The following is a 27,855-nucleotide window of genomic DNA, read 5'->3' as shown; positions in this document are numbered from 1 at the left end:
AAAGTTACAGCCAAAAAACTGCTGATTTTTGTCGTAATTTCTCTGCTGCTGGTCCCACGCTATTTTTCATGTGTTTTTTGAGTTCCTGGCGGTCGAATTCTTCTAGAAAGGGTCATACGAATCGGTTTCGAGACGAAAGAGTCCTGACTCCAAAAAAAGACGCGGCTAACCCCTTAGGATTTCTTCAGAAATCTTAGATCATCTTGGAACATGTTGTAATGCATTCTTTGACGCACCCTATTAACGTCGTTTCGCGAGAGGAATCGAATGCGCGCAGTCTGAATACCCCGCGAGTAACGGAACAAGAGTTACACTCAAAAACCGAAAGAATTCCTTCGTCATCATTCCGCTACTGGTCCTACTCTGGCATGAATCCGTTGCTGCGCTATATCGACGTCATTTATCCTCAGGATTTCCGAGTTCCGGACTATATCGCGCCAATATTTGCCCGCTTCACGATAACGATGAGCATGGAGAGGATCAGGAAAATGTAAATACATTCATTGACCAACAGATTATCATTTTAATAAAAATATCATTTAATATACATATACAAGATGTACCAATACATGATATATCATTATCATCTTTTCAATTAACGTCTAAATCACAATTCTTTCGGACCATTGTACAAGCCGTAACAATTACTGGAATCAGTTATTCAATATCATCGTTAACACCCATCACGATGATACGTCGACATCAATTCATTCATCGTTGTTCTACAAATGGTACTTAACTTATTGCAACATTATCGAATAACAATAGTAGAATAAAGCGAACGAAGAAAAAATTCATTAAAATAACATAATATATATGATGTAATATAGTTTCACACAAGCGTGATACGTGAGGCTGCGACTGTATTTTTGTACTACATATAGAACCTCAATCTAAATGATTGTAATTAGTGAAATGAAATGAAATATTCATATAAATTACGTACTTAGCAATAATTTGTCGATTGCTATTCATTATCGTAGCATTTTCAGCTGTATTCATATCGCTTCATCATTTTTTAATCCTCTTCAATTCATTCTGTATTCGTGCTATTTGTAAAATGATAAAGTTAAACGTATCTCAATGAGCTAGGGGGCTCATAGTAAAATTTAATTTTTTGTGTGATTTCAATAAAAATGTACAAAAGAAAAAAAAGAACCAAAGTGGTGGGGACATGTTTTAGTAAACTATCCAATACAACTTCAGGATATTCTTGATCACGAACCAGTGTCAATATTGATGAATATTATAATAATACAATAATCAGAAATTTTTTTATCTCTCCTACTTTCGTCGTATATATAAATTCAATTTTATACACGGTTTGCATGGAACTATCACGTTACTAACTAAATTCTATAGTATAAATATATACACAAGTAATTTAAAGGAAGAGAAACTACCAAACGATTGACAGAGACATGTGTCTGTGTTTTTGTGTGTTTTATTCTTTTTCACTTAGGAAGGAAACCGGAAAATTTTAACATTGCGTTTGCGTCATGAACCAAGTCAGTGCGGTAGCCTCGCACTCTTCTCTGTCACTGTAGCAGGCACGAAACAACCAATTCTCTTCATGTTTAAATTTCTCCAGTCACTACTACACGAGTAAGAGATCAACGTCTAAGATCCAGCATTTGCTTATATTCATTGGTTGAACATATAGTAGCGGTAATAAAAAAGGCACGTTTTCTAATTAAAAATACACCTAGGCTATGTCACCTCTCGACGTATCGCGATTCACGTTCTAATCGCAGATTTCCTTAACGTCTAATGTAAATCGGAATTACGATACGAGAGTAAAAAACGGAGATTTAATCGTCCGTATTGATTGAAAGTCGTAATCGCAACGATTACCTCTTGATCAATTAATTAAACAATTCATGGAATTTCGTAATTACAAACATGAACATCATTACTATACACATACACGCCGCAAATAACTGCGGTACCTATAAACCGCTAATAATAGCTAGACGATCGGTGTGCGAATAACACTACAGTATTTTTTATAAGCTACTAATGCCTTTGAGCTCCTCTATATGCGTCTGGTCGGTTATCTCTTGATCCTGAAACCGGAAGTCACAGCAAAGCGAGAAATGGTCGCTGGGATATTGGTAGGACGGCACGCGACCCTCGCCGATATCTTCAGCGGTTGGAAACTGGAGAACAGCATTCACCGCGAAGGCGTTTTTGTTGTAAAACACGTAATCGATGGTGTGACAGACTTCGCCCTCGTCACGGACCTTCCACGTCGTGTAGGGTGGCTCTCTGTCCATCGAAGGGATGTCCTTGTCGGTTGAAAAATCTGCAAGCCGATCAATACGTTGATAAATTGGCAGAAAAAAAATGGTACAAGGAATGGCAAATACAACAACAACAGAAAAAAGAAAATTAAACTCGAGTCCAAGTGGAACGCGAACAGGAAGTCCGGAATGAGAGGAGGAACTGTAGTGATTGATCATACGCCTGTTTATACCCAGAAGTCTTTCGTTTCCAGTTGCGACTACTTGGAACTTTCACCGTATAATGTATAATGCTTGCAAGTGACGGTGCATTGATAAAGGAGAAATTTACGTGTATACATATAATGAACAAGTCTCTACCGGACGTTGGTGTTCAATTTTTTGTTTTAATCTTCACTCGTATTTGAGATATTAGAAATAATCGGTAGAAATCTCATAACCTTGTAGGCAAGGGTAAAGCGATTAGGTTTTCAAAGTTGAATTTGCAAAATTTGAATCCAATTGATGCTAATTCTGATGAATATTAACAGATCAAAACATGTCTACTTTCTTTACACTTCCAAGCATATATTTGATACGTCTAGAGTTTCGAGTCCAAAGTCGGAAACGAGTTGTAGGGATCGTTTAGAAAACTCGTGTAATTTCAGCGATAAACTAAATACGAGTTTAAAAACCATTAGGACAGATTTAACGAAAGTCATTTATCAATAACCCGATGAATATTGCAGCATGATCAAATCGTTAGGGTGTATGTATTTGAGATTGGTTTGGAAAAGTTCGGTTAGAAACTTTCCGCGTCAACTTTCGCGGTAATATTCATGCAAACGTTGAAATTAGCATCTCTTTATGAAGAGCATCCGAGAGCTTGGTACGTAAAGGTAGAGTAGTAAGGAAAGTAAACGTTGTCCGATGATGATTGATCGCACCTGCATAAGCGCTTGCTAAGTTAAGTTCCGGATATCCCAAGACTGTTCTGTATATCGGTTCCGTCGGTTCAGCGTTGAAGTCGCCACAGAGAAGAACGGGCCTTCCTTCCGCGCTGGAACTGACGAAATTAAGGAGGTCCTTGCCCTGTTCGTTCCTGAGGGTCGATAAGAGGGCGCCTTTCCTGGCCTTGAGATGAGTACCGGCGACCAAAAACTCCCTGCCAGTTTCTCGAACCCTGAGAACGGCGACTACGGCGACCTGGTTGCTCTGGACACGCCAGACCTCCAGCACCCTGGTGTCGGACTTGACGAAGTCGAACTTGTCGCGTCTGTAGAAAAGCGCGCATCCATCCGGCCCGTTGTTGCCGTCGAGGTAGAGGCAGGGTGAATCCGGCTTCGGGAAGAAGGTGCCCGTGTATCCTTGGGTCTCCAGGCAGGTCTTTAGGAAGTTGAAGTGGTCCACCTCCTGGAGGCAGATCACGTCCGGTGCGTACTCCAGGATCTCCTGGACGATCTGATACCGCCTGTTTCCCCATTCGAGCGCGTCCTCCGGACAACAGACGAAACTGTCGTTCGTTGTTCCCAGCGCTGTTAAACATCGAAAGATCACATTTTAATTTTATTAGGAATTACACGTGGTACGTTACGTGTGAAGCCAAGAAGTGGACGACACGCTGATGCAGCTAGAAAGTCGCGATTTTTACTAACGGATCGACTTACATTGCGACAGTACGTTCCACTGGAATACTCGTATCTTGTTTGGGCTCTTTAACGGCTGCACGCAAGCTGAAAGAACGTTAATTAATTAAACGTCGATCGATGTGAACGAAATAGAAAATCGTTGCTAGGAAGAAACACGATAGCGTAAGTAAAAATATACCGAAAAATCTGAATACGGAAAGAAGAATGTGAAAAAGTCGATGATCAATCAATTTCCTAACGTGTTATTGATAATTGAAAGGATTTGGAATAAGTTTGAAATATGATGGATATACATTAGCGTGTTGCAGAAAAAAATAATCTACGATTTTACAGCGTGGGTGCCACCCAAAAAGTTTTTTTAGGTAAAAAAAAAAAGATTCTGAAAAAAGATGAGCGTTCTACGTTACGATCACGCTCATTACATTTTTCCCATTTTTTTCAAATTTCAAATAAACACTTCGTAGCACTTCAATTATTATTTCTTTCCTGACGTTTATATTTAACCCAAAGATCACGGTCAAAACCTTTCTTTTCACCTAAATAAACCTTTCAGTAGGTGCTGAGGTGGAAAATCGCAAATTATCTTTTTCTGAGAAACCCTAATACACATGTTTAGAAAATCAAAAATACATGAACTACATAGTTATACTAACTTTTTGGAACAGCGTTGATTTGTAGCATTTTAAAATCGTCGGCAGTATTGACGTCGACATCTTTGATCAAGCCTTTAAAATGACGTCTCAGAAGCGGCTGAACGCCTTCGCAACGACACCGATCGAGCATTTCCGACCGAGACATTCTAGCCGGTAGATTAACGTCCGAGTCCTGGGCATCCTCGTTTAGAATTTTGGGCGACGACGTGAAACTCCCCATCCTGTAAGCAGTCAATGGATAAAACATATTAGAAATTAGAAACCTCATTCTCAATCGCAAAAAATGTCGTAAAATAAAATTACCAAATGTACCTATATCTATTTCTGTTTATTTTTTTACTCTTAGTGGTTTTCGAGCAACGGCAATCATCGCGAAGTATCTTGAATTACATCGAAACGCGTTTAACTTCCTTGTGTAACGACACAATATCTGACTTAATACGTACCTACTGCATGCATTATGTTATGTATACCAAACTTTCTAAACACTATATATATGTATATATATATATATATATATATATAAAAGTCATCAATTATTATCGGTTACATATCAACAAGCCGAAATTCGAAAGTATACTTTAAGCCAGTTTCCGATTAAACATAAGCAATATGTACAGTAGATAGTTTCCCGTAGTAGGTAATCCGGTTTTGTCTTACGTATTGCGTAATCTCGACGACGTTTCAACGCGGAGTTCCTCGTCTGTGCAGCCTTCGAAAGGTTTTATGTATACTGTAGCTGGTAGTACACGTTTACTACGGAACGGCATTTAAATTCCTGACCTGTCCTCACGTGTCGATTTCCTGCAGAACGCCGTTGCGCCTTACCGATCTCGCATTATGCCTACCTGTCGCATATTTTACCGACTTTGCTTTCTTTGCACGCAATCATCATCGGGTATCGGCTACTCACTTCCTTGTCGCATCGCGATCAACTCGATTCAACGACGTTGCGACCTAGTCACCATAGGTGTTATCGCTTCCGGCTTGTAGGAAGTGATCGGTACCGGTTGAAAAATAATTGAGAGGAAAAACAGGCGAAACACTAACTTCTGAGGATGATTTATTGGGTTGAAACATAACCTGTTCTGTTCAACAATCCCGCCGTTCCTTTCCATTTCAATAATATCGACAAATTCATACGATCTATCAAGTCGAGGTTCTTCGTTCATCGTCGCTGTGAAATCAACGTCAGAATTGTCGCTTGCTTCACAATATGTCTGATTATTTATGCACCAGTTACGTATGAATAATGAACATGAGCCGATGTGTTCGTCTTGAATGTTGCAATCGATAATTTTGTAATAGTTGATTTAAAAAATGTTCGACTTGTTTTACCAGTTTATTATACTCACTTCAAGTTTCTCGAATGGTTACGATTCGTCAAACAGACGTTTCAGATCAAATATTTGAATTCGTGTTTGAAAGAAAATATCAAACTTTGCTCAAAAAGTTGCTTTAGAATTAGTTTGATTGTGGAAAACATATGTCTTTTCACGAAAATAAATCTGTTAGATTTTTAACGGTTTCGAAGTGGTTTGAAATAAAAATATTTGTTATCTAGGTAATAATTTCAGTATATTTCTTTGCTCTTTCTTGCATGTTTGGTAAAATCTTTTCAATTTTAATACGTGTATGTTTGACAACATATTGACGTGCGACAACCTCGTAATAAAATGAGCGATAATCGTATATGTATGTATTGTGCAACAAGGAGACAAACTCGGTGTTTCGTGCCGAGCGTAAGTTTGCAATATGAGTCGTAGGTGAACTCGAAGACGAATATTACAAATACGTGTGGCGAAAAGACCGTCGCCTCCTTGTTGCACACGATTCTTTACATAACAAGATTTGCGTACGTTGCGCGTTTTTTCATGAATCACGAAATTGAGGTTAGGGTCGCGTAATTTCAGATTTATTCACGACAGCGCATGCGCGGAGTACAGAAAAGTCCACTTTCAACTCCTAGGACTAAAAAGTGGTCTTTTCAATACTCCGCGCATGCGCATTCTCAGATTCACTCGACCATCATAGCAACTGTTAATTTGTGTACGGAAAAAAATCGGGGAAAAACGCGTAAGACATGCTCGCATTGTATAAAGTATACATTTTTTATCCACCGCCGATGCGATAACCGACTAAAGTGAAAAACGAGCTTCGGATCAGACGAGCTTGCATTGAGCCGTGCGAGACGGGCTTAAGGCCGTGGCCGTGGCTGACACAGGATGACCTAGACTCGGCGTGGCTCTGGCATCACGACAAGGTCGTTGTAGTTCAATGTCACACGGAAGGAAAACTCGTTAAGCAATGCGGCCCTAGCGAGACGCATGCGCTGCAGCCGATTGGCAGTGCCTATTTTAAGTCCACTTGTTGTAGGTATATGTATACAGCTGCTGTTTTCCAATCCAACGCTTCAGACGACACGGCGTTGAATATAGATGTGGAAATTCTAATCTCTATACCTTATTATACACCTGATGCGTGTTTACGATGACGAGAATAGGAATAGCCACGTATAATGGGTGTGCATATAGCACGTGAGATTTCCTGGCACCGATAGAAATCGGATCTGGGTTACTCGGAGGAAAACACCTTGCGATAAACAAAACAACGCTTATAATGCAGTTCAAGTTTTCGCCCTCGAGACTTATTAAAGCTGACTCGAAAAGCTATAGGATGTACGAATAAAGCTTTGGGATTAATCCGAAGATTCGTTTCAGTTTATTTGCAAATCATTCGCGTCGTTAGTGTTTGTTTATCTACGGAAAAAGGATGAAATTATTGTTCTCGGTTCATGACTTGGTTTTTCTCAACTCTCGAATTACTAGTTGATCGTAACTGAGTTCTTGACTGGTACGAAAAGAAATCTCTGCATCAAAATTTTCATCACGTTTTTTTATATTCAGGATTTATCCCTGAGTGAGCACCATATTTTTCTGTGAAAAATTACCTACTGTCATTATTCTAGGATCTGTTTGAGCCAAAGAGCTAGATATACATATATTCTTAGGAATTCAAATTGAACGAAGGATGAATTCCGAAGCTTTACACGTGCCTCAAGTAATTTTACAGGTTTTCTGGACGATTGATTTAAATTAAAAATTGCAATAACTGTCAATAAAAATTTCTTCTTATAATGTATTCAACTTTAATAGTCAAATGTTCAAAATTAGCAATGAAAAATAACTGCAAAAGACTACCCACTTTTTATATCACGTGTGTTTATTGTTTAAACGCAAAGGTGCGGATAAATTATTTGGAGGGATGTAAAATAAGGTGTTTATAAATACATTAATGAAGAATAATTTGAAAACTGGGAGACTGATGTGGAATCTTTACTTTAGGAAAATTTTTCCCATTGAATGACAGAATTTACTTTCATTACAAAGCTGTCTGAGCGCCTGGACAAACAGTATACCTTGTACAGGTTTCAAATACACAATAGCACTCATTGACTGTTTACTGAAGTGGCTGTTTAGCAATTGAGATTAAGGTCGTGGCATCGCAGTTCGTTTCGTTCAGCATTCTCTACGAAATAAGGAAATTTTCTGTTGTAACAGCTTTGAGTTTAGTGATAAAATTTTCGAAAAATAAAACTCGGGAATCAGGTAAAATTAACTAAGAAAACTGTGACGCTGATAATCATTAAGCTGGATCGATGCAGCCGTACATGAATTTGGTAAAAATCGTAAAATATCTCGATAAGTAGGTACAAATAGTCTCGGCTGAATGCTTATAGAGAGACAATATTATAAGTCAAAGTAAACCGGTATAATCCTTATCATAATCCTTTAGCGAGACGTGAACCACCTGTTTCCTGAGAGGCTTTCTAATTCAACCTTCTAAAACTTCTATCTGTGAATAGGTAATCCGGGTTTGATTAGTACGCAGTAATAGAAGCTATGACGACTATCTAAACTCGGTGAATAATTTTGTTACGACGAAAAGCTAAAACTTCTTATAAGAGTCGTCTCGTCTTTAAATTCTCATAGCATTGAGTACAGAACGTTAATTTATCAGTTAAAATGACTATTCGTGGTAAGTTTCCAATAGATAATCGTTGAGAGATATCTTTTTTTTCTTATACATAATATAAATTATTCAAAAATAGCTCTGTCAGAGAAGTGTTCATAAAAACCCGTTTCTCGACGAGAAACCTTTGCAGGCGATGTCATGTGATCGTTTTACCAACAAAAATAGTAATCCACCACGACCAGTTACAGATACGAGTTTCAGGAGTCGATGGACCAAACAGTTAATGTCAGTTACGTATAAAAAACGACCATAACGTCGAACACGTTTAAATCTCACTGATTTCGCGCTCAAGTTCACGGATTCAAACTTACAAATTGTTCAGTCACGTGGGTATCAAGGGGAGTATCTTCGTAGTAGTTTGGGGTAAAAAACAAGGCAAGTTCACCTGTTGCGACATGACGTTTTCACGATTTCAATATCTCGACGTCACTTACGCACGTATTATAATTATAACAAACATACCCGCGACCTGCGATAACGCGATAACCGTGAAGTTGGCTGAGATAAGTAGATAAAAATTATCTGATAAAACAGTTGAACGACACGCACACCGTGTTGTTACCTGAAGCGGACGAGGACTGCCCTGAGATATCGCATGTAAAATACGTGGGTGGGCGTCTATCTGCACTCAATAACGAGCCGATTAAACTCGGCGGTGAAATTCAGGTTCCGCAAGGTGATTAATCCACGAAAAATAAAACTGCACAAGTCACGGTTATGAGCGATGCGTTAAATAAACGTCCATGAAATCAATCTCACGCACGCGAAAACCCGTCGAACACGAATATCCGACAGGTAGCAAGCCGTTCGCCGTCGGCTAACAGCTTCGGATACTTCCGAAGTCTCCGTCATACGCGTTTCTAGCTCTGAGGGAACTCGCTCTGCGCAGGCGCAAACGCAACCGCGGATACAGGGTGTCGCGCGTGACGTCATAGCGGCATGCCGACCGCGCGAAACGTGACAAGGGACAAAGCAGTTAGGATTTGCAGGATATTACCGCCGTTCAGAGGCCTTATCTCGTAGAATTTTTACGCACCAGATATCACTCAGCAATTATATTATTATATGCACGTTCGCTCGTTTCAAACGGAATGCATCGAAATACGAACTTTGTTGAGTCTTTTTCAGACTGTTGTGAGCGAGAATTTTTTTGTGCAGTGAGAAAAATACGATGTGGAATTACTTGAACTATAATTTGACATGACTTGACATGACATGAAATTTTTCTATGGCTGACTTGACATCGGACGATTTTGGTCAATTTTAACACCGCTATTTTTTGCAGTGTCGATAGCGAGCGAAATAAGCAAAAATATTAGAATCGGATGGTACGCACCGGAGTTTAATCATTCTGAAATCGATTCTTGTTAAAAATTTTTAGGTTACAAACTGCAGGACTCTCTATTTCTTTGAAATAAATTTCTCCTTGAACTAATTGCATCATTTTGTTGACCCTTTCGAATATTCAATACTCAATCAGCGGTAAAAATAATAGCCTGCCGATTTGCATCTAGCCGGGAATTAAGAAATCAAATACCGTACGTGGATATACTATTTTATATAAACTTGGAGAATTCGGTAAAAACACATTTCATACATGTAAAGTAAGATTGACGTTAATAGAAACTGTATAGAAAACAAACAGATTACCAAAGAAAATTCACAAGAACAGAAACACAGAATTCATCTCTAAATATTTCTTCAATTTTTCCGCTCAAGGTTTCGATCAACAATATTCTCTACAAATTTTTTGTCGCAATATCTTTGTGATAAAATATAATGATTGTATCACTAACTCGTTAACGAAATTAATTAAAAATTACCAGAAACGTGGCTCATGAAGTTAATAATAAGTCGGCCTTATTTCTACCGTGTGATTCTACAATTATGACACTTCAAAGAACGACTAATCAAGTCTTCGTCAATAAATATGCATTTTATACCAGATACCCACTGCGTTAATTTTTACCAATTAGCTCAAGGTTGATTTCAAAATATCCTACGAGTTGCAGCATGCTGTCACCGATTCCTTAGAGACGCGTAGTGATGAGTATAAGTTTATCATAGATACGTGAGACTTATCAATCAATCGATACTTTCTATTATCTTCAGAGGCAGTAAACTAGATTGTCTACCGACAATGCCGTTATTATTAACGCATACAACATCCTCCGTGGTATCAACATTGTCAATAGCAATTAAATTAAAAGGAAAAAAAAAAAAAGAAAAACCACACCAAACATACGTGTATTGATCGATTGATGAAACCCGGCAAGTCGAGTACCATTCGATATGTGATATTATACATATATACACCATCATAAGTTTCGAAACCGACGTGGACTTTGCAGCGATACACAGTTTCGTTACTTTTTTCCCACCTCTTTTTATCTATCTCCGGAAATATATATATATATATTGCATTAGGTTAATATCGTCATTTCGTCACTTCGAGATATGCGAATACGTCGAATGGGCGATTAGCGGTAACCCCGCGAAAAAGAGCAAACGAATATAACCGCGAATTGTAATACGTCGACTTCCTATCACAACGTTGTCTTTAATCAGGCGGAAAATTCGACGATGCGTATGTCTCTCCGAAATTCTCAATCCGAGAATTCAAAGTTTCGATCTAGTGAGGCATGCCGGTGAGTAATCAGAGTTATTTCGTCAATTGCAGGATATGATCGTCGTGGTCAGACTTTACGGCTTATCACGTCTATTAGAAGTTTAAATTGGTGAATCAGAGGCACCGTGTAACTTTTAAATTACACGGATTTGACTCGAGTCCAGATACAGCCGGTTTTATCTTCCGGTGATATTGCGGGCTTGGATCTTTGCCGCAATAATTGACTCGTTGATTATTAGGACAAAATATATGGTATAAACGTGTTAATATCGGTTCAATGCACTCTCATCAAGTGAAAAAATCATTCAAAATAAATTGCAAAGCAGACTTCCGCAGTATAAATTCGGCTAATATTCGCATAACGCGATATAGTCGGGAAGATACGCCTGAGTATTTTGTATCGCGAAACCGAATCGCTGATAGTTTTCGCACGACACACGATACATAAATAAACAAAGCAACATTCTAAAGGCACAATTAACTGAAATTGCAATACACAACTCAAGGTATAATTTTCTCTCTCTTTCTCTCTTACCGTTGAATAATGAAATGTTGCAAATGATACGGCTTAAGACTATCTTCTTTTGCGGTTGACGGCGCGGTCATAATAGCAAGTGTCTCGTCATTTCGCAGCGTTAGAAACATCATTTGCGAAGTCATCACTGCGCTGTGCTTCTGAATGTATTATTTATAATTATCTCTTTTTATTATCACGTCAATTCCGCAATCACTCAGGGAAATTAACCAGATTTTAATTCTCCGCCTTGCGTTAATGTAATATTTTATTTACTCTTATTCTTGATTATAATTTTATTCAGAATACTCGTCAAACGTTGTCGATTCTTATTTAATGTATTATTAATTATATCAGTGCACAGATTAAGAAAAATTTCTTATCAATTTTACACTCGTTCACACCTCTCAATTTTTTTATCCAAAAATTACTTTACTTTCAAGATCATCAAAGAAATTCTATTTTCTCAAGTGTTCAACATTTTTCACACCAATTGCGGTTATATGTTATAATTATATTTACACGTAATTATCACTCACTGTAATACACTGAGGATATTTTAATACATTATTATTATTATTATTTCTATTATTACTATTATCTCACCGATTATTCTAATATTAATTTTTATTTATTGATACTTTTAAAATTCACTGTACATATGAAAAACAAAATAAATAAATAAAAAAATCGCCACTTTCATTCGGTTCAAATTGCGGCAAAACAAAAAAAAAGTCACCTTTGGAACGATTTCTTCAGACTCCGTTTACTTTAGTTTATAGACTGACTCTTCACACTCTGGGGGCCCGACTCTTATACCGATCTCGTGCTTTGACATCTTCGCTCGCCTGCCCCCTCCAATGATTCACTCATTCTCACTCCTCTCTCTCTCTCTCTCTCTCTCTTTTTATTTACTACTCTTTCTCCCGCTCTCTCGCTCTTACCGTATTCCCCACCATTTTAAAGTACACAAGTTAGCTTTCTCTGACGTGAAGTCTCGGCAGCCTGCTTAAAGTTGTATTATCCGTTCCAATTATTTATATTTTTTATATTACCCACGCACCTGTCGTTGATCCAAATTCAGGTTTTCCATGAAGATTTTCAATCCACGCACAGTTTTGAATTTCGCTTACCGTTCTAAATTATCTCCATGATTTTACCAAAATTATTAGATTTATTCGTCAAATTTTTTTTTGCTATTAAATATTGTGATCGAACTTTTCGTCGATTTTAATTCAATAATAATAATTTTGTTTCAATTTTCCAATTTTTTTTTATACCCATTTTACATTCTACACGTATGCAGTTATATATAATTCAAAAAGTATAAATTGTCCATTGAAATTTATACGTCTATCGCCGGAATTTTCATTCGCGAATTCGTTTGCAAATGACCAAAAAAAAAAAAAAAAAAACCCCGACGAATCGTTTGCACGGAACATCGCGTAAAAGTGGATTTCTTCCTGATTAATATTTCAAAACAGCGGCAATTTACTCAGAGAAAGTTAAAACCGCGACTGCAATGATGAATTCCTGATGATTTTTTTTTCATTACACATTGCGAGTGTGCGAAAAAAAATGAAATAAAATAAAAAATAAACAAAGAAAGAAAGAAAATAACTTTTCGAGGTGTGCATGTAGAAATTTATGTTTTTTCTTTTTCTTCTTTTTCTTCTTCTTCGCGGAAACGAAAAATGCATAATTTTAAAACGGTCGACATACAGCTCTCGTATTATAACCATGCGCAGGATATTATATTACTTCAAGGATGGAAAAATACGGTGTAAGAAAGAAGTTTTGTTTTTATTCAGTTAGCAGACTGAATTTTAACCATTGGCAAATTGACAGAAACAAACTTATGATAATCAGGAATAACTTCCAGACTTCCTTGATTTTTTTCTTTTTCCTTTTTTTTTTTTAAAACAAATATGCGAGATCATGAATCATTTAATAACCTGCAGAGCTTCTGTATGATGTAATACGTTTGATACTGATTCTGAATCAGGATCTTGCCGGTGGACACTCGTCGTAATGCGTTTCATAAGAAGAAGTAAAGTACGAAAGAAAGGTGGAGCTAAAATCGAACGAATTTCATCAACCAGTTTAAAATAAAATACAAGATACACAACGATGGAGGTAAAAAAATTGATTCCTCAATAAAGAAATGTTCGAAATATAGGAAATTAATTTTCTGCACAGAATCGTATTGCGATAAATAAAATTCTATACTTCATTTCTTGTAATCTTCATAATAGAATTGCACTGCATCATTGGTGCAACGTTCTATTGGTTAAGGTCAACGGAATTCCTACAAGTCATCCCATCATCGATTGTCTTTCATACGACTAATACATCCACGTTATATCTACGTATTATCACACATGGATTGATAGAGGAATCGATGTGCTTGTGTGAGTTCGGTGAACGTTTACTACGACGTAAAATTGTATTGTCAAGGCCCAAGGTGAATGTTACCGTCACACACGGCGCAATGTGTGCATACAACGTGTGCACTTGCTGCGTTGAAACGGTATAATGCACACTTTTTTCTAAGGAACATAGGAAACACGTCATTGAAATTGCGGGTAAAATCTCTCGGCGAATATATTTAGAACGTAAAATTAAACGATTCACTTTTTTTTACACTATGGTGTGAAATTTTGATTTGGTAAGTTTTCTTTTTCTTTTCTTTTTTTTACCATTTTCTCGAGATATATTCCTTACTGAATAATTTATTGTCAAGTATTAGATTAAGGGGTGATATTTTTTGACAAATCGATTGCCGCTGAAAAAGGGAAATTTTTAAAAAGCAAACATCTCAAATGTTGTCCGAAAATTGCTTCCTTATATGCAAATAAAGCCATTTTCATTCAATATTTTTATTTTAAAGCCAACGCGTCAGTGAAAAGTACACGTGATGCAGAAAGAAGTTAAAATCTCTACGTAATATACAGAAATTTTAAATTTCTTTGGGTACGCCTGATATGAGTAACAATTCCATGCATGAACGGAAGGTTTTAACTGGTTTTCCATTCTTTTATCGCGATTGGAAGATTTTCCTTTTAGATTCAATTTACAATCAGTTCCTTGTTACATGAATCATTGTAAAAAACGGACACGAATATTGTGTTACAATGAATGTAAAGTAAATTTTGCACGTTATTTTTCACGATAAGAAATCAGTTGGAAAACATCGAGGTTATTTCCCACATTTAAGTGAAGAGAAAATACGAAGAATAAATATTTCCTGCCTATCACGAATATTGTGAATCGTTATACTTTCTTCGATAATAACGGATGATTTTTGTAAAAGGAAATTTTGTCTTTTTCTCGTGACAAAAGTCGTCTGAGATTTGTTAAAAACTTTCCAGAAAATCGTATATACAGACCTGATAATTGGCAAGTTTATTTGAAACTCTGCGTCAAGTTTCGAACAAATAATTTTGAAGTTAAAAAATCCCGGAGATAATTTTATCAACAATTAGGTGACATCGACTTCGAATTATAGTTTCGCGTGTTTTAAAACGTGAAACGACGTGTAGTGATCGTGTTAAAGACTCGCCACGATGTGAATGAACAACAGTTGACATTAACGAGCTGTTTTGACCAAGAAAATGAACGATCAATAATTTCCCAACGTCCTAATAACGATATAATTAGACCTGCGAGTGGTATGCAGTGTACACATAAAATCCCCAATCTCGACGAAAAAGAAAAAACTGTTCTATAAGTCTGTTCGAAAAATGGGACAACAGTGTCCAAGATTTTCCACTAAAAATTATCCAAATAATCATGAGTTGGAAGAAATCCAAATAACACAAGGGTATAAATGTGTTTCGAGTATTTTCCAACTCTCTGCTCTCTTGCGAATAAACAAATCCAAGATACGAGAAATAAGCGTATATAATAGGATATAATATAAAGTAGTCGTAACATTATGGGATGAAAGAATCGCCACCTTGCGCGTCAAAAGCTTTTAAAAGATGTACACACGCGAGGTTACAGGTCCCCACACGTGTAACGTGAAATGATTGAGAAACGATAAGAGGAAGACATTATTCGGAAAAGAAACGAACGAACTGGGACGTCGTCGATTTGACGAGGCCCTTTTGTAAGGATTTTTCATTGTCGGACGAAGCGACACGTGGTATAATAAATAATGTCGACGCAAGTATATCTCCTCAAAGGGATCAGTATACATATACAATCACACGTATACGTATGTGGGTGTGTATATGTATACCTATTTGCGCAAACGGTTTTTTAGTTACGTCGTCGATACATTCTATCGAATCTTTACGAAGATCTTCCGCCCGTTTTCAATACCTCAGCTCGTACAAATAATATTTACAAACACAAGCGAAGGAAATCCTGTAACTTTGCATTGTCAGTATAATTCCGTAAAAAAACAAGCAGCCTTGCAAATAATATCTTATGACATGCTGTTTACCCCTTAAAATTTTACGTTATACGCATTTTAGGTGTAGCATAATCGTATGTTTCGTTTACGCGTGCTGCTTTTTTTCTAGTTTTTTTTTTTTTTTTTTTTCACTAGTGTTCTAGGGTTATTATACAAGTGGAAAAAAATTTTGTATAAATTTTACTAAAAATTTTTGGAAAAAAAGGATTATTAGAATTTACGCGTATCCTGGTCACTTTTTATTGTTTCCTTGACGTCGTGGGTCTTCCCTTAGTTGCTAGATGTGGATTTTTTTACATCGGATGGGGTAACTATTATCACATATAAAAGCGCTTTACTTACTCAAGGATTATTACTACATAAGAACAATAATGCATATGCAATATGTAGGAAAACTACGTGACGATTCATAATGTGGAAACGATTTGATTGAAACGAAATATAAAAACCCCGACAAAATTTCCTGCAGACTTTAGCAATTGTAGGGATTCTTGTAGTCTGACGAAGTAAAGTTATTACAAAAAATGACAAGATGAAAACATAGAAAATTATTCTGATAACGAAATCAAGAGTAAAACTTTCTCGTTCATTCCGCTATTTTGCATAAATCGCTGTTCACGGTTACTCTATGCAGTTATTCTAATCTTGAGATGTAAGACCGTTTCGTACATTCAAAGGTGAAACCAGGGGTGCAAATCGAGGGTTTAATTTCGTTCGAAATTTATTGGCTGAGAGTTCGCGCCTGATTGAGCAGCCGACGTAATACCAATCGCGAGTGTCAGAAAATGTCCCTAGGAGCCCACAGCTAACGGTGTCCCTTCTAGGGACATTTTCTGACAGTTGCGATTGGTATTGCGTCGGCTGCTCAATCAGGCGCGAACTCTCGGCCAATAAAATTCGAACGACTTGACGCACGCGCATAAGGTGCGCACATTCCGCATTAGACCTATACAAATTATACCCGAGAACCAGACTATTTCGATTATTATTTAACAGTAAATAGTTTTTGTATTTCAATGTGTAAAACACCGCTTTGATATCGTGATATTTCCAAATTAATTTGCACGGGATAATCAGCAAATTGTCCAATTAAATTTTACGTAATTTGATGTTGATTACAGATAGCATCACACAAATATGTAATTTGGATTTCGTAAATTTGAAAAATATTTTAAAGCCTTCGTAAAATAATTTTTACGCACATTTAGATTTTTTTTTCGAATGATTAGATTTGAATCAGTTGACTCGAATTTGACTAAGTATATGATATACCTATATATTAGATGAAATTACGTTTCGTGCCTTATCATCTGAATCTTTCACCGTTCTACAGAGATGGAATCGTATTTTTCAATCCGATTTGCACTTTTACGTTACAAAGATTACTTTATACGCCTTTCAACGTATAAATAGGAATATAATACGCAATATTTAAACGCATTTTAATGCTGAATTTAATTACTTGTACGATTTGAAAATTCATTCTGTCGAATAATGAGAGAAAAAAAAAAATTGTCATCATAATCCCTGATGATTAATAATCATCACTATTGTAGTTGTTATAATTATTTTCTACTAATTTCGTTTCATTACCACACAGCTCAGTGTAATATCAGTTTCTTAGAAATCACAGGAGAATCCCGCGATGTCGACTTCGTCATACGCACACGTATATGTATATAGATATACATATCTATTTATATGTATAAATAAAACACGATGCAGACAGTGAAAGTATAATCTTCCAGCTAGTGGTGTTTTTTTACCTCTTCTTCCCTTTTTCCCCTCTCTTTTCTCACCGCGCGATATTTCACGTATCATCGGTCTAACATAATGTGCATTATATCTATCTATCTATCTTCGCGTTAATTTCGCTACACCTATACTACAACTGCATAGATCCACGTGTCGGAATATCCTTACGTAAGATGACCCGAGTGTATATATATATATATTATACAGGTATATTCAAATACTAACAAGTATTTTTGCTCAGTAAGAAACATTCGCTTTCCATTTTTTCAACATATTTATTTGATTTTTGTAATCGCAAATATTGCAATAATTTGTACGATAAAAAACAAACCTAAATCGAACGAAAAACAAATGAGTAAATAAAAAAGATCAAGGCTAAAGACGGGGTTAAAAAATTGAAGAATAATACATTAGTTTTTACGTTAAATATTGTAAAAAAAAAAGGGAATAAAAATAGTGCAATATACGGAGTTGGAGATTATTAGTTAATAAACTATAGGTATGTGATCTCGACGCGTGTAATCTGGTAGGAAGGTTGTAATCTGGTTGCTGACCTCTGTTGTAATATTTCGAATGTATATTATAGATGAATGTATCCTTGAATTAGCGTGCCGATGTTGTAGACGTAATATGCATACAAGCGGATATTGAATTGTACAGCCGATGAAACAATTACTGTTCGAGTATGTTGTGCTTTGATATTTTACACACGCACGAATATATACGGTAGGTATACATACACAAATACGTAACAGAAGAATTCCAATTATGCCAAGAATGCGGCTTTAGCCAGACTCGTGCATCTCTAAATATTTTTCAAATGTAAATTTAACTGACAGTCTATGGATAACATTTATCAGCAGCGATCACACATTTCTTTCAAATGTCGCGATATGCGAGAAAGTTATGCCGCGGCGTAACGAAATCGCTGACTAAATCGAAGTGCTGGTAATGAATTTAATACAGCAGATTATGAAATTTCATCCTTTTAATTCGAAACGGTTAATGCCGCGGTAATTTAAGACAAAGTAGAATTGCTCGTATGGGATTTTCTTTCATAATTCAGGTTCCTTCCCTCTCTCTCTCTTTCTCTCTCTCTCTCCTTACTTTTTTCTGCGGTTTCTTAACCTCACTTAGATGGAGTGACTGCATATCGCGAACATATTGATTTGTTTCTTTGTATATTTTGAAAATTGCGTGTAAATATCCAGCGATAAAAATAACTTTGTAAACATACAATTTAGGTACGTTCATAACTTGCGAAGAAGGGTTAATTAATTATTACTTACACTTCGCTAATATGGTAGGATTCGACGTCGCGTCGGAACGAAATCACGAGGTTCAAGGGAGTGACGTCATCGTAACAAAACAGTTGTAGAGAAAAAGTCACTATTTTCTTAATTTTACAATGATTTTAAAATAACTAGAATGACAAATTATTAGTATATTTCATTTTATCGCGGTTTACTGTATTTCAAACAGTTTTTACCAAAATAACAGTTTTTCCTCACCATGAATCGTTACGAATCCGTTACCATAACTTCAACATGATATGAATTCCTTACCGCAAATGGCTATTTCCTTTAGACAATTATATTGACTTCGTGATAATTATGCATGATTGTCATATCTATAAATGACACTTCATATTTAGACGAATTTTTCCAATTACATGTTTGCATGCAGAGAATCAATTTAAGGCGTGCGATTTTCAGGTTAGGAAAGTGATTCTTACCTTGGCTGAAGCAGAAGATTGGAAAACTTCCTGTGCGCGAAAGATATTGCTGATTTGCACTTGACCAAGCTTTTCGTTGCCGATGACATGTCGAACGAGTTTCTTTTTTTTTTTATACTTGATACTTGGAGAAATATATTCGAAAATCAGACGAAAAAGTGAAAAAAAAAAAAAATGTTTTTATTCTCTTCTTTTTTCAGAAATTTTTCAGTCTTCGAACTCGCTGTCTGTTTTTCTCAAATTTCAAAATTTCTACCTGCCCTCGTCGAGAACCGGACTGGCTATCAAGTGGCACCGTTCAAGTGTAAAATTTTCACCGATCATGAATATCAACTGATTTTCCTGAAAGCGTTTCAAGTTTTTAACCTCAGCATAAGTTAGGTGAAAAATTTTTCAGCTACGTGTACAGGTAAAACATTAAAAACATTTGCCACAGCCGCTGCCGATAAACCGTACAGAATAATTAATAGCCATCTGGTGGCAAAGAATATAAAACTACCCTAAAGAAATAAAATAAATTTGTGATCATAAATTTCACTTTCACTTCAAAAGTTTGCACGAGTTTTTCCGTGTCTCTATAAATGCGTAATTGATAACCTAAAACGATCAGCTGACAGACCGACGCGACGCCATATTGCCGTGTAGGGCACGTCCACATTTCGAATTTGAAGAAGTAAAAAAATTGTAAATTCAAAACACAAGAATAAAGAAAGAACGAAATGAAAATAAAAAAAAAAAATAAAAAAAAAACAGACTGACAAGAGTTTAAACGTGCACCGTGTTGCGCAAAGTAGGTAGGTAAGGTATATTATAGCGAGCCAACGAAACTGGGTCGTAATTCATTGCCTCCTTCATAACGTCTCTCTGTATAAGTAACATCCCATTATATACCTCCATTATAGGTATAAGGTTATACACGTAATACGTACACAACTGAACTACAATACACCAGGAGAATCGTGTATAATCACACGTGCATGACCGATACGATTGGCGTATTGGCCGGTGACGCAATTTCTCGCCGCATTTTGGTACGTGCTCTATGACGTCACGAACCACACGCTGGCTTTGTTACCTGCGTTATATTACGAAATCTAGAGTAAAATTTTTTGACCCTGAAGATCGATATTGGGTGCGTGCGTTCCGAAATTTGCTGAGAGTGTTGTCGATAATCTTTTATCTCTTTCGAGCTGCCGAGTTTTCAACTAGCTCTGTCTCTGTCCTAGGGACTTTTAACGCTGCAGTTTTATAACTTTTCCCCTATTTTTTTTTTAAATTAAATTTCAAAACTCTTGTCTCCAAGATTTCTATCCCATGAAAAATTGAACGATATTATCGTGCAGACGTTTCATGTATAATGATTATTGGACGTGGAGGTGTGAAGAGGGGAAGTAAGGAAAAAAGGAAAGGTTAACAATCGAATGACAAAAAAAACTCTGGTGATATTTTCATCACCGTTACAAACGAGTGACAGGGAATAATATTTACTCATGATTTAAAAAATACCGCAGCAGTCCGCATTGCTTTGTGTTAAACGTATCATTGTTGGCAGAAGAACACCTCGCGAAGCTGTACCAGAATTTATAATCGTTATTATTATATGTAAACCTGTAGTGTGTACAATTGTATACCTGTTGAAGAATTCGTACAGCGCAAAATTATGGTTAGCTGCGATGACTAGTTGTACAATATTACAAACGACTACTTGTTTCCGTTTTTTTTTTTTTTTTTTTTTTTTTTTTTTTTTTTTTTTTTTTTTTTTTTTTTCTTGTTTGATGTTTTGGCCAAGAGATACGAATGTCAACCTTATTTGCAACGGGAAAATACAGCTTTTAATTTTAATAAAATAACATTACCAGACAAAGTAAAAAAACAATTAAGGTTCTTTTACACCGCAGCACGTGCTGCAATTGAGTAATTAGCGATCAAGTTCGATAAATTGGACAAACTATTAGAAAAATTAACATTCTGGGTGAAATTTTTTTGAGACAAATTATGACGATCGCGAAATATTCAAGTAATAAATAAATGCGTATAATGAGTGTATAAACCTTATAATTTTTCATCAGTTTGACATATTATGCCGACTCTGGTCCTGCTGCGGTATATTGAAAAGCAAATATTTTTCGATTGTATTTGGCTTTTGCCAATATGTAGTAAAGGTGCCGGACAATTAGGTCAATATTTTCACCAAAGAAGACCAAAATGTTAAATATACGCATGTGAGGAATACAAAAATTTTTCAACATAAAAATATGCAGGTTTGTTTATATACAGCTGTTATGTACATAGCTGTTCCATGTTGCACCGTTATTTTTGGAAAAAAATTATAATACCCATGTTGAGAAATTTTCAATTTTAATTAACATAGCTTTTAAAGCATAGAATTATCTTCTTTTTGGAAGAAATGAAAATGCTAATGAGTGCCTAGTTGGCAACAAGGCAAACGATCAACATGGAATTGTGACCTGCTCAATATAACCGAGTTGTTTTGATGATGAATGGAAATTTATTCATTCCCTACGAACGTGATCGTCAAAAAATGAATAACAATTTAGAAAATCGCGAATAATCACGAGAACTGATTTGGAAAATGAAACAAAAAAAAAAAAAAAAAAACGGACGCCAACCAGTTTTTGAACACGCCTGGTAAACGGATAGATGAATATAATAAATTATAAATGACGACCAGAACCGGTTTTTAAATACTGATCAATTTGTTTTTTTTTTTTTTTTCTAGAATTGACCAAACCTATCCCAGTATTTATATATAGTATAACTTTATAAGACATTTCCATGTCCATTTAAAAAGTCCGTTGCTTGTATACCGGAAGCAGAATGCACATGAACTTCCACTTGCTATGCATAGCGAGGCTATTGGCCTGATGAATCAGTAAAATAGAACCAAATAAAAAAACTACTGTGGGTTTTCGTAATCTACGAATCAGCGATCAAATCGACGACGGTATTGCTCAAAGTAAAGAGAAATACTTCAAGTCAAGTGTTTGTCAGTTGATTTGAATAAATTTTTCTTTAAAAATTCGCCGTACATAACGAGCACTGAAATATTTGGTAAAATATAAGAAAACACACGTTTCGCCGTAAAAGGCAAAGTTGAATATAAATATCTTTTCTCGGTTTGCAAAACAAACGCACAATTTTTTCTCTGTACTTGATTGATTCTGTAATTCTTTTTTTTTTTTTTTTTTTTTTTTCTTTCTTTCCCGGTAGAAAAATAGCCGAAAATCAAAATACTTGAAAATGACTTTGCATACGCTGTTGAAAATTAATGAGGTATAACTCAACTGTGTAAAAATATTTAATTCTTATACGTAAATATTGAAATTGTTTTCTTATTTAAAATTATACGATTCATACGCCAATTAATTGTGTAACTGTTCTATAAAATCAAACAGGATTTGCAATATCGTCTTTATTAATAATAATCGCGATTTGTACCGAATCTCGGATTAATTTTTCACCAACCAACAATTCGTGAACCAGTCATATTTTATCACACATTACGTAGTGAAAAAACGGTACGGCAAATTATCACAGGTTAAAAACATATTCAGCAATTATTACCTCGAAAGACGTAGGCACTTTTTATCATATAACCACCTGACTCGGTTTTTTATCCTCCTTTTTTTCTTCTCATTTTTAGAACGAGACGTGTATGATTTATTGAACATCTTTTAGCGGCAATTAATAAACCTTTGGAAGCCTTCTAACGTTATTCTACAATCCGAGATATCGATGCAAAAAACTTTACTTTATCTCTTGACGTATTGATTTGTCAGTTTTTTGCTTTTTTTTTCTCGATCAATTCTGATATCAGAAAATCAAAAATTCAAAAAACGTACAAGATTTACTTTGTTATTAAAGGATTTTCTTTACGTTTTATTCACTTTCGTGAAGAGAGTGGGGGGGGGGGGGGGGGAGAAGTAGGGAAACTATGAGTATAATAAAATTTTGTTGGCACAGAAATAATAACAATCCTAAAAAAATTTTAAATCACTGTTAATACCATTTGAATAATGTTCGAACTTTAAACTGTCATCTGCAGAAATTACATGCATAATATACGAGACTGTTAGGCAATAAATCGTATAAGTTTAATAAATTTCTTTAAAATCGCAAAATTTTGTCGATATTCTAAAACGTGAGTTCATTCCCGTTTCGATGTCAGAGGTTGAAAACGATAAAATGCGGGCTATTATGCTTTTAGCAATTTTAAGAAACTGTATAAATTTTTTGCATATAATTTTTCTCTTCTCTCCGTTGTCGACGATATTTAAATGCTTTCTGTAGATTTATACGTAATGCAAAAATATAAGTATAATTATTGATAATTATTTGGCAAGGGAAAAATGGTGGCGTGTAACGGAAATTACAATATTTGAAAATTATAAGTTATTCTTATGACGCGTTGGATTGGCAACGGATTTGTAAACAAGTTACCCTGCAGTTGAATAATAATTACATTGACCCCGTGCTGTTGTTGATATTCTAAAATAATATTTTCCAACATCAAGAATAAATAAAATATACAGATTTATCAAACTCCATTACATTACAACTGTATATACGTATATACATATGTACATCATACGACGGAATTTGGAACGATTAGGAGAATCTAAACGAAGAACGGAGTGGAGAAAAAATGAAACGAACTATAACGAAGACTCGTCAGTGAAAAGTGTCTCATTGTCAGCCTACGTGTTTCAAGTCACGTTTAACAAAATGCCGAGAGGCTAATTAATAATCGAGTTGTGAAACAGGAGCTGCTTGATTAGTAAGAATTATCCAACGAGTTTTTTCCCGGAGTCTCGTTTGCTGGTAAATAAATAGTCGTGGAATACCTGTAACGGTAACGACTATTGGAAAAGTAAAAACAAAACGATAACAAAAACCACTCCGCGTTCATCAGAGAATTTTTTCCGGGAGTTGATTCGAATTCTTCCTAATCACGTCATGCAACCATTTCGTAATTAATTCTCTGTATTTTCAGGAAAAATTGATCGATTCATCGATATTTGTTTATCGATAAATTTCCCGATACAGCGCAGCGCACTCGCTTAATAATCCGGTATATATCCTTTTCGGTTACGACACTCCGACGTAACGATAACCGAATTAACACTTTATACAATAATTCTTATTTGCTTTCTAGCGAGAAGTGTGATTTTTTTTTTTTTTTTTTTATAATTCACACAAAAATAAAACACAACACCGTCAAAATATTTAAACAACTCACAAAATGCGTCGTTATTAGAGAAACAAAAATAATAATAAAAAATAAAAAAATCAAATGTTCAAAATAGATTCAGGAATATCGTGGTAATTTTTAACACTAATTTATCTCATATTCGCAAACGTGCGGAAGGTGAAATTTAAAAACAAGCATCAGACGTAACAAATACGTATATATGTATCTACATACACATATATATATATATATAAGTTGATAATCACTTATAACCTCTGTATGCTAATGAAACGGTATTTTTTTGGCGAACCAAAGTTACATTCACAACGAATTTCGAAGTAAGAAAATGTTAGTATAGCTGTTGAATTGAGAGAAAAACGAAAAAAACTAAAATAAAATAAAAAGGGAAAACGGTAATTATTTTTTCCACACATGTAAAACCGTGTATAATAATGACAGTGGAAAAGAAAAAACGACAGATCATTATCACGTGACAAATGATTAATTTTCTTCTACCGAGAGAAGACATATCGCCTCTGGGTATTCATAATCATGTATGAAAAGGGCTGTTAGTTTTTCTGCCCAACTCGTGTTTGAACCGTAAAAAAATGTTTCGTAAATAATTTGCCGCTGCCAAACATCGGAACAAAAACATTTCGATGGATAAACACAAAAAGTTGGGTCAAACAGCAACGACCCGAGCGGTTGTCCCAGAAATTTAAGTCTATGCATACAACTGGTTGATATACACTCCGATGTCGATGATGTTAATGAGCTTTGCAACTATTTGGAATTAAGTAAGGTCGACGAAATATACCGTTTGTTGCTCTCATCCTTAGCGTGCAAACAAACACGATACGTACGTGTACTTGTTATAAACACACGTCCTCGATTACTCACTGAAAAGTGTGAGTTTTAACTTCACCGTCGAATTATGACTCGGTAATATATTCAAGCAAAGTACACTTATGACGATGACGATGATGGCGCGGATGATGGAGAAGGCTGAGTTATCAAGGTCTGATCCAGCTAATAAAGTTCGACAATAAATTTGCAAAGCATACCTTATTCAGGATGCGATTACAGGACAACTTCCTGCACGATTTGTACCAGTTACAAATCGACAAAACTAGCCACTAAACGTTTCGAACTGATTAAATAACCGGTTACGCCACTGTACTATAAGGTATAAACCGAGAGGTTTCAGTCAAGACGTTGATATTTACATGATACGAAAAACGTGCCTTTTCGATGTCATCCTTCCAATTCGACGATTCGTCTTCATCCTACTCTTTTATCGCCCAAGAAACTCTAAGTCACGTGTTCAATGTTGTTTAGTCGCAAAAAATCGGCAACTCGAGGTGTTTGAGGATCTTTTAAACCGTTTCAATTCCACTTCCTGACGAGTCGTTGTAACAGCGAGGAAAAGAAAAGTGTTTACCTGACTAAGTAGAGGAGCAGCGCCTTAGGCGGCACGTATTCTCCCGATGATCCATACTCTCCCATCTCGATGCTCCTCGCAGCCAGCCGCCTCTTGGCAGCCGGCGATGTCATGAGCGAAGCTCTGGCCAAAGTCTCAGCGAGAGCTAAGGACTCCCGAATCTTGGCCAAGTTCGGTGCCACTTGGCGTGTTTCTTCCGTGGCCATGGTCAATTCGGCCTCCATTTAACAGCTGCAGGTGTCGATTTAGCTCGAGGCAATGTTTCGGGAAATAGTAGATCCCTTTTATTCTTAGTCGTTTCACCGGAAACGATCTTAGCCAAAGCTCAGTTCCGCTATATCAATTCGTATCTCGATCTCGTGGCGATGATGCTGTTGCTGCTGGTGATGCTGGTGCTGCTGGTCGCTCGGAGATTCAGGATCGACTGACTATCTCGGCAGGTTCTCCGGACGGAAATAGCGCCGTGAAGATAAAGGCACGTCAGCAATTGCTCCAGGCCATCCGGTATTATGCCGGCGGTCACTCTCTTCAACTTTATCCGCTCACTCGCCTCTCGCTGATCGGCGACGACCTGGTGTGTGTCTCGTTTTGCTCGAGAGCAGCGAGTCGAGCCGGCTGATCGGTTGTCCCCACACCGCTACGCCGGATTTTCGTACGCCGAAAAACACGTCTAATTATCGCGACGACAACAATGACGATAATCGACAGAAGTAGAAGAATATCAAGAAGAAAAAGGTCGAGGATCGTTATTTCGCTCGCGGGGATCCGGTTGCAGCTCCAACGTTTAACTGACATCGTTTATACCCTCTTCGCGTCGTATAACCGAAATTTGGATAATCTAATTAGCGTAGAGTCCAATTTACACCGACTCTGAGGCGTTAAATAATCGCCACCTTTCGTCGATTTTATACACTTTCAAAGGTTTAAGCGTCATTCTTTTTTTTTTCTTTTTTATTCGTTGCTATTTAATCCATCATCATCGTCGTTTTTTTTTTCTTTCTCATTTACATTATTCAAGTTATAATTTACAACGTGTAACGAAACGGCGATTGATTGACGATTTATCAAAACGATCTTCCCATTATTATCCACTACCTTGCTAGGCATTACCGGAGATAATTATATGGTAATTTTTTATTCAACGCGTTTGTTTTTCCACATGTATAATAAGACGCGAGTCTCGTCTGCGGGATTGAGCACGAGTGCAGTAATTGCGACTCGGTTTCTGCGCACATTCGGATCGTATTTACGATGTCGTAACAACAGACGAATCAAATCAGCGTTAACTGCAGTATCGGACGTGTAATTATGGTCGAAAAAAACACTACGCACTTCACCTTTGAATTATACTTGAAAATTCTTCTAATCTTCTTCAACATTTTCTTCCACAAATGCTAATGGCTGCTTTAAATATACAGATATTAAATTTTTTAGCTCAAGACGTACTAAATTGAAAATAAAAAATTACAGAAAGATCAAATTGTCAAGATGATTGCTAAGATTTGTTCAATCACCGCTCGACTAATCGATGACTAATCATATAACCCGAACCATTGATACAAATATCAACGCGACAAAACAATGCAACGC

The 27,855-nt window shown here is 36.2% G+C and overlaps 1 protein-coding gene across 5 annotated transcripts; it reads right to left on the bottom strand.

Annotated features, from left to right (window-relative positions):
• Window positions 1–509: 509 nt before the first annotated feature.
• On the bottom strand, window positions 510–26,551 carry LOC124404757 (nocturnin). 5 transcript variants are annotated; one of them, XM_046879120.1, is made up of 5 exons: window positions 26,266–26,551; window positions 4,525–4,745; window positions 3,890–3,955; window positions 3,170–3,757; window positions 510–2,305 (listed from the first exon to the last, which is right to left on the bottom strand). In XM_046879120.1, exons 1-5 carry the CDS (start codon window positions 26,487–26,489, stop codon window positions 2,007–2,009), a joined length of 1,398 nt encoding a protein of 465 aa, XP_046735076.1. In that variant the 5' UTR covers window positions 26,490–26,551; the 3' UTR covers window positions 510–2,006. The 5 variants fall into 5 exon arrangements, with proteins under 5 accessions (XP_046735076.1, XP_046735079.1, XP_046735078.1 ...); XM_046879123.1 differs by lacking the exon at window positions 26,266–26,551 and adding an exon at window positions 19,613–19,749; XM_046879122.1 differs by lacking the exon at window positions 26,266–26,551 and adding an exon at window positions 11,724–11,872.
• Between the last annotated feature and the right edge of the window lie 1,304 nt (window positions 26,552–27,855).

Source organism: Diprion similis, chromosome 3, assembly GCF_021155765.1.
Source record: "Diprion similis isolate iyDipSimi1 chromosome 3, iyDipSimi1.1, whole genome shotgun sequence".
Lineage (NCBI taxonomy): Eukaryota > Metazoa > Arthropoda > Insecta > Hymenoptera > Diprionidae > Diprion > Diprion similis.
This window is presented reverse-complemented; position numbering and strand designations above follow the sequence as displayed.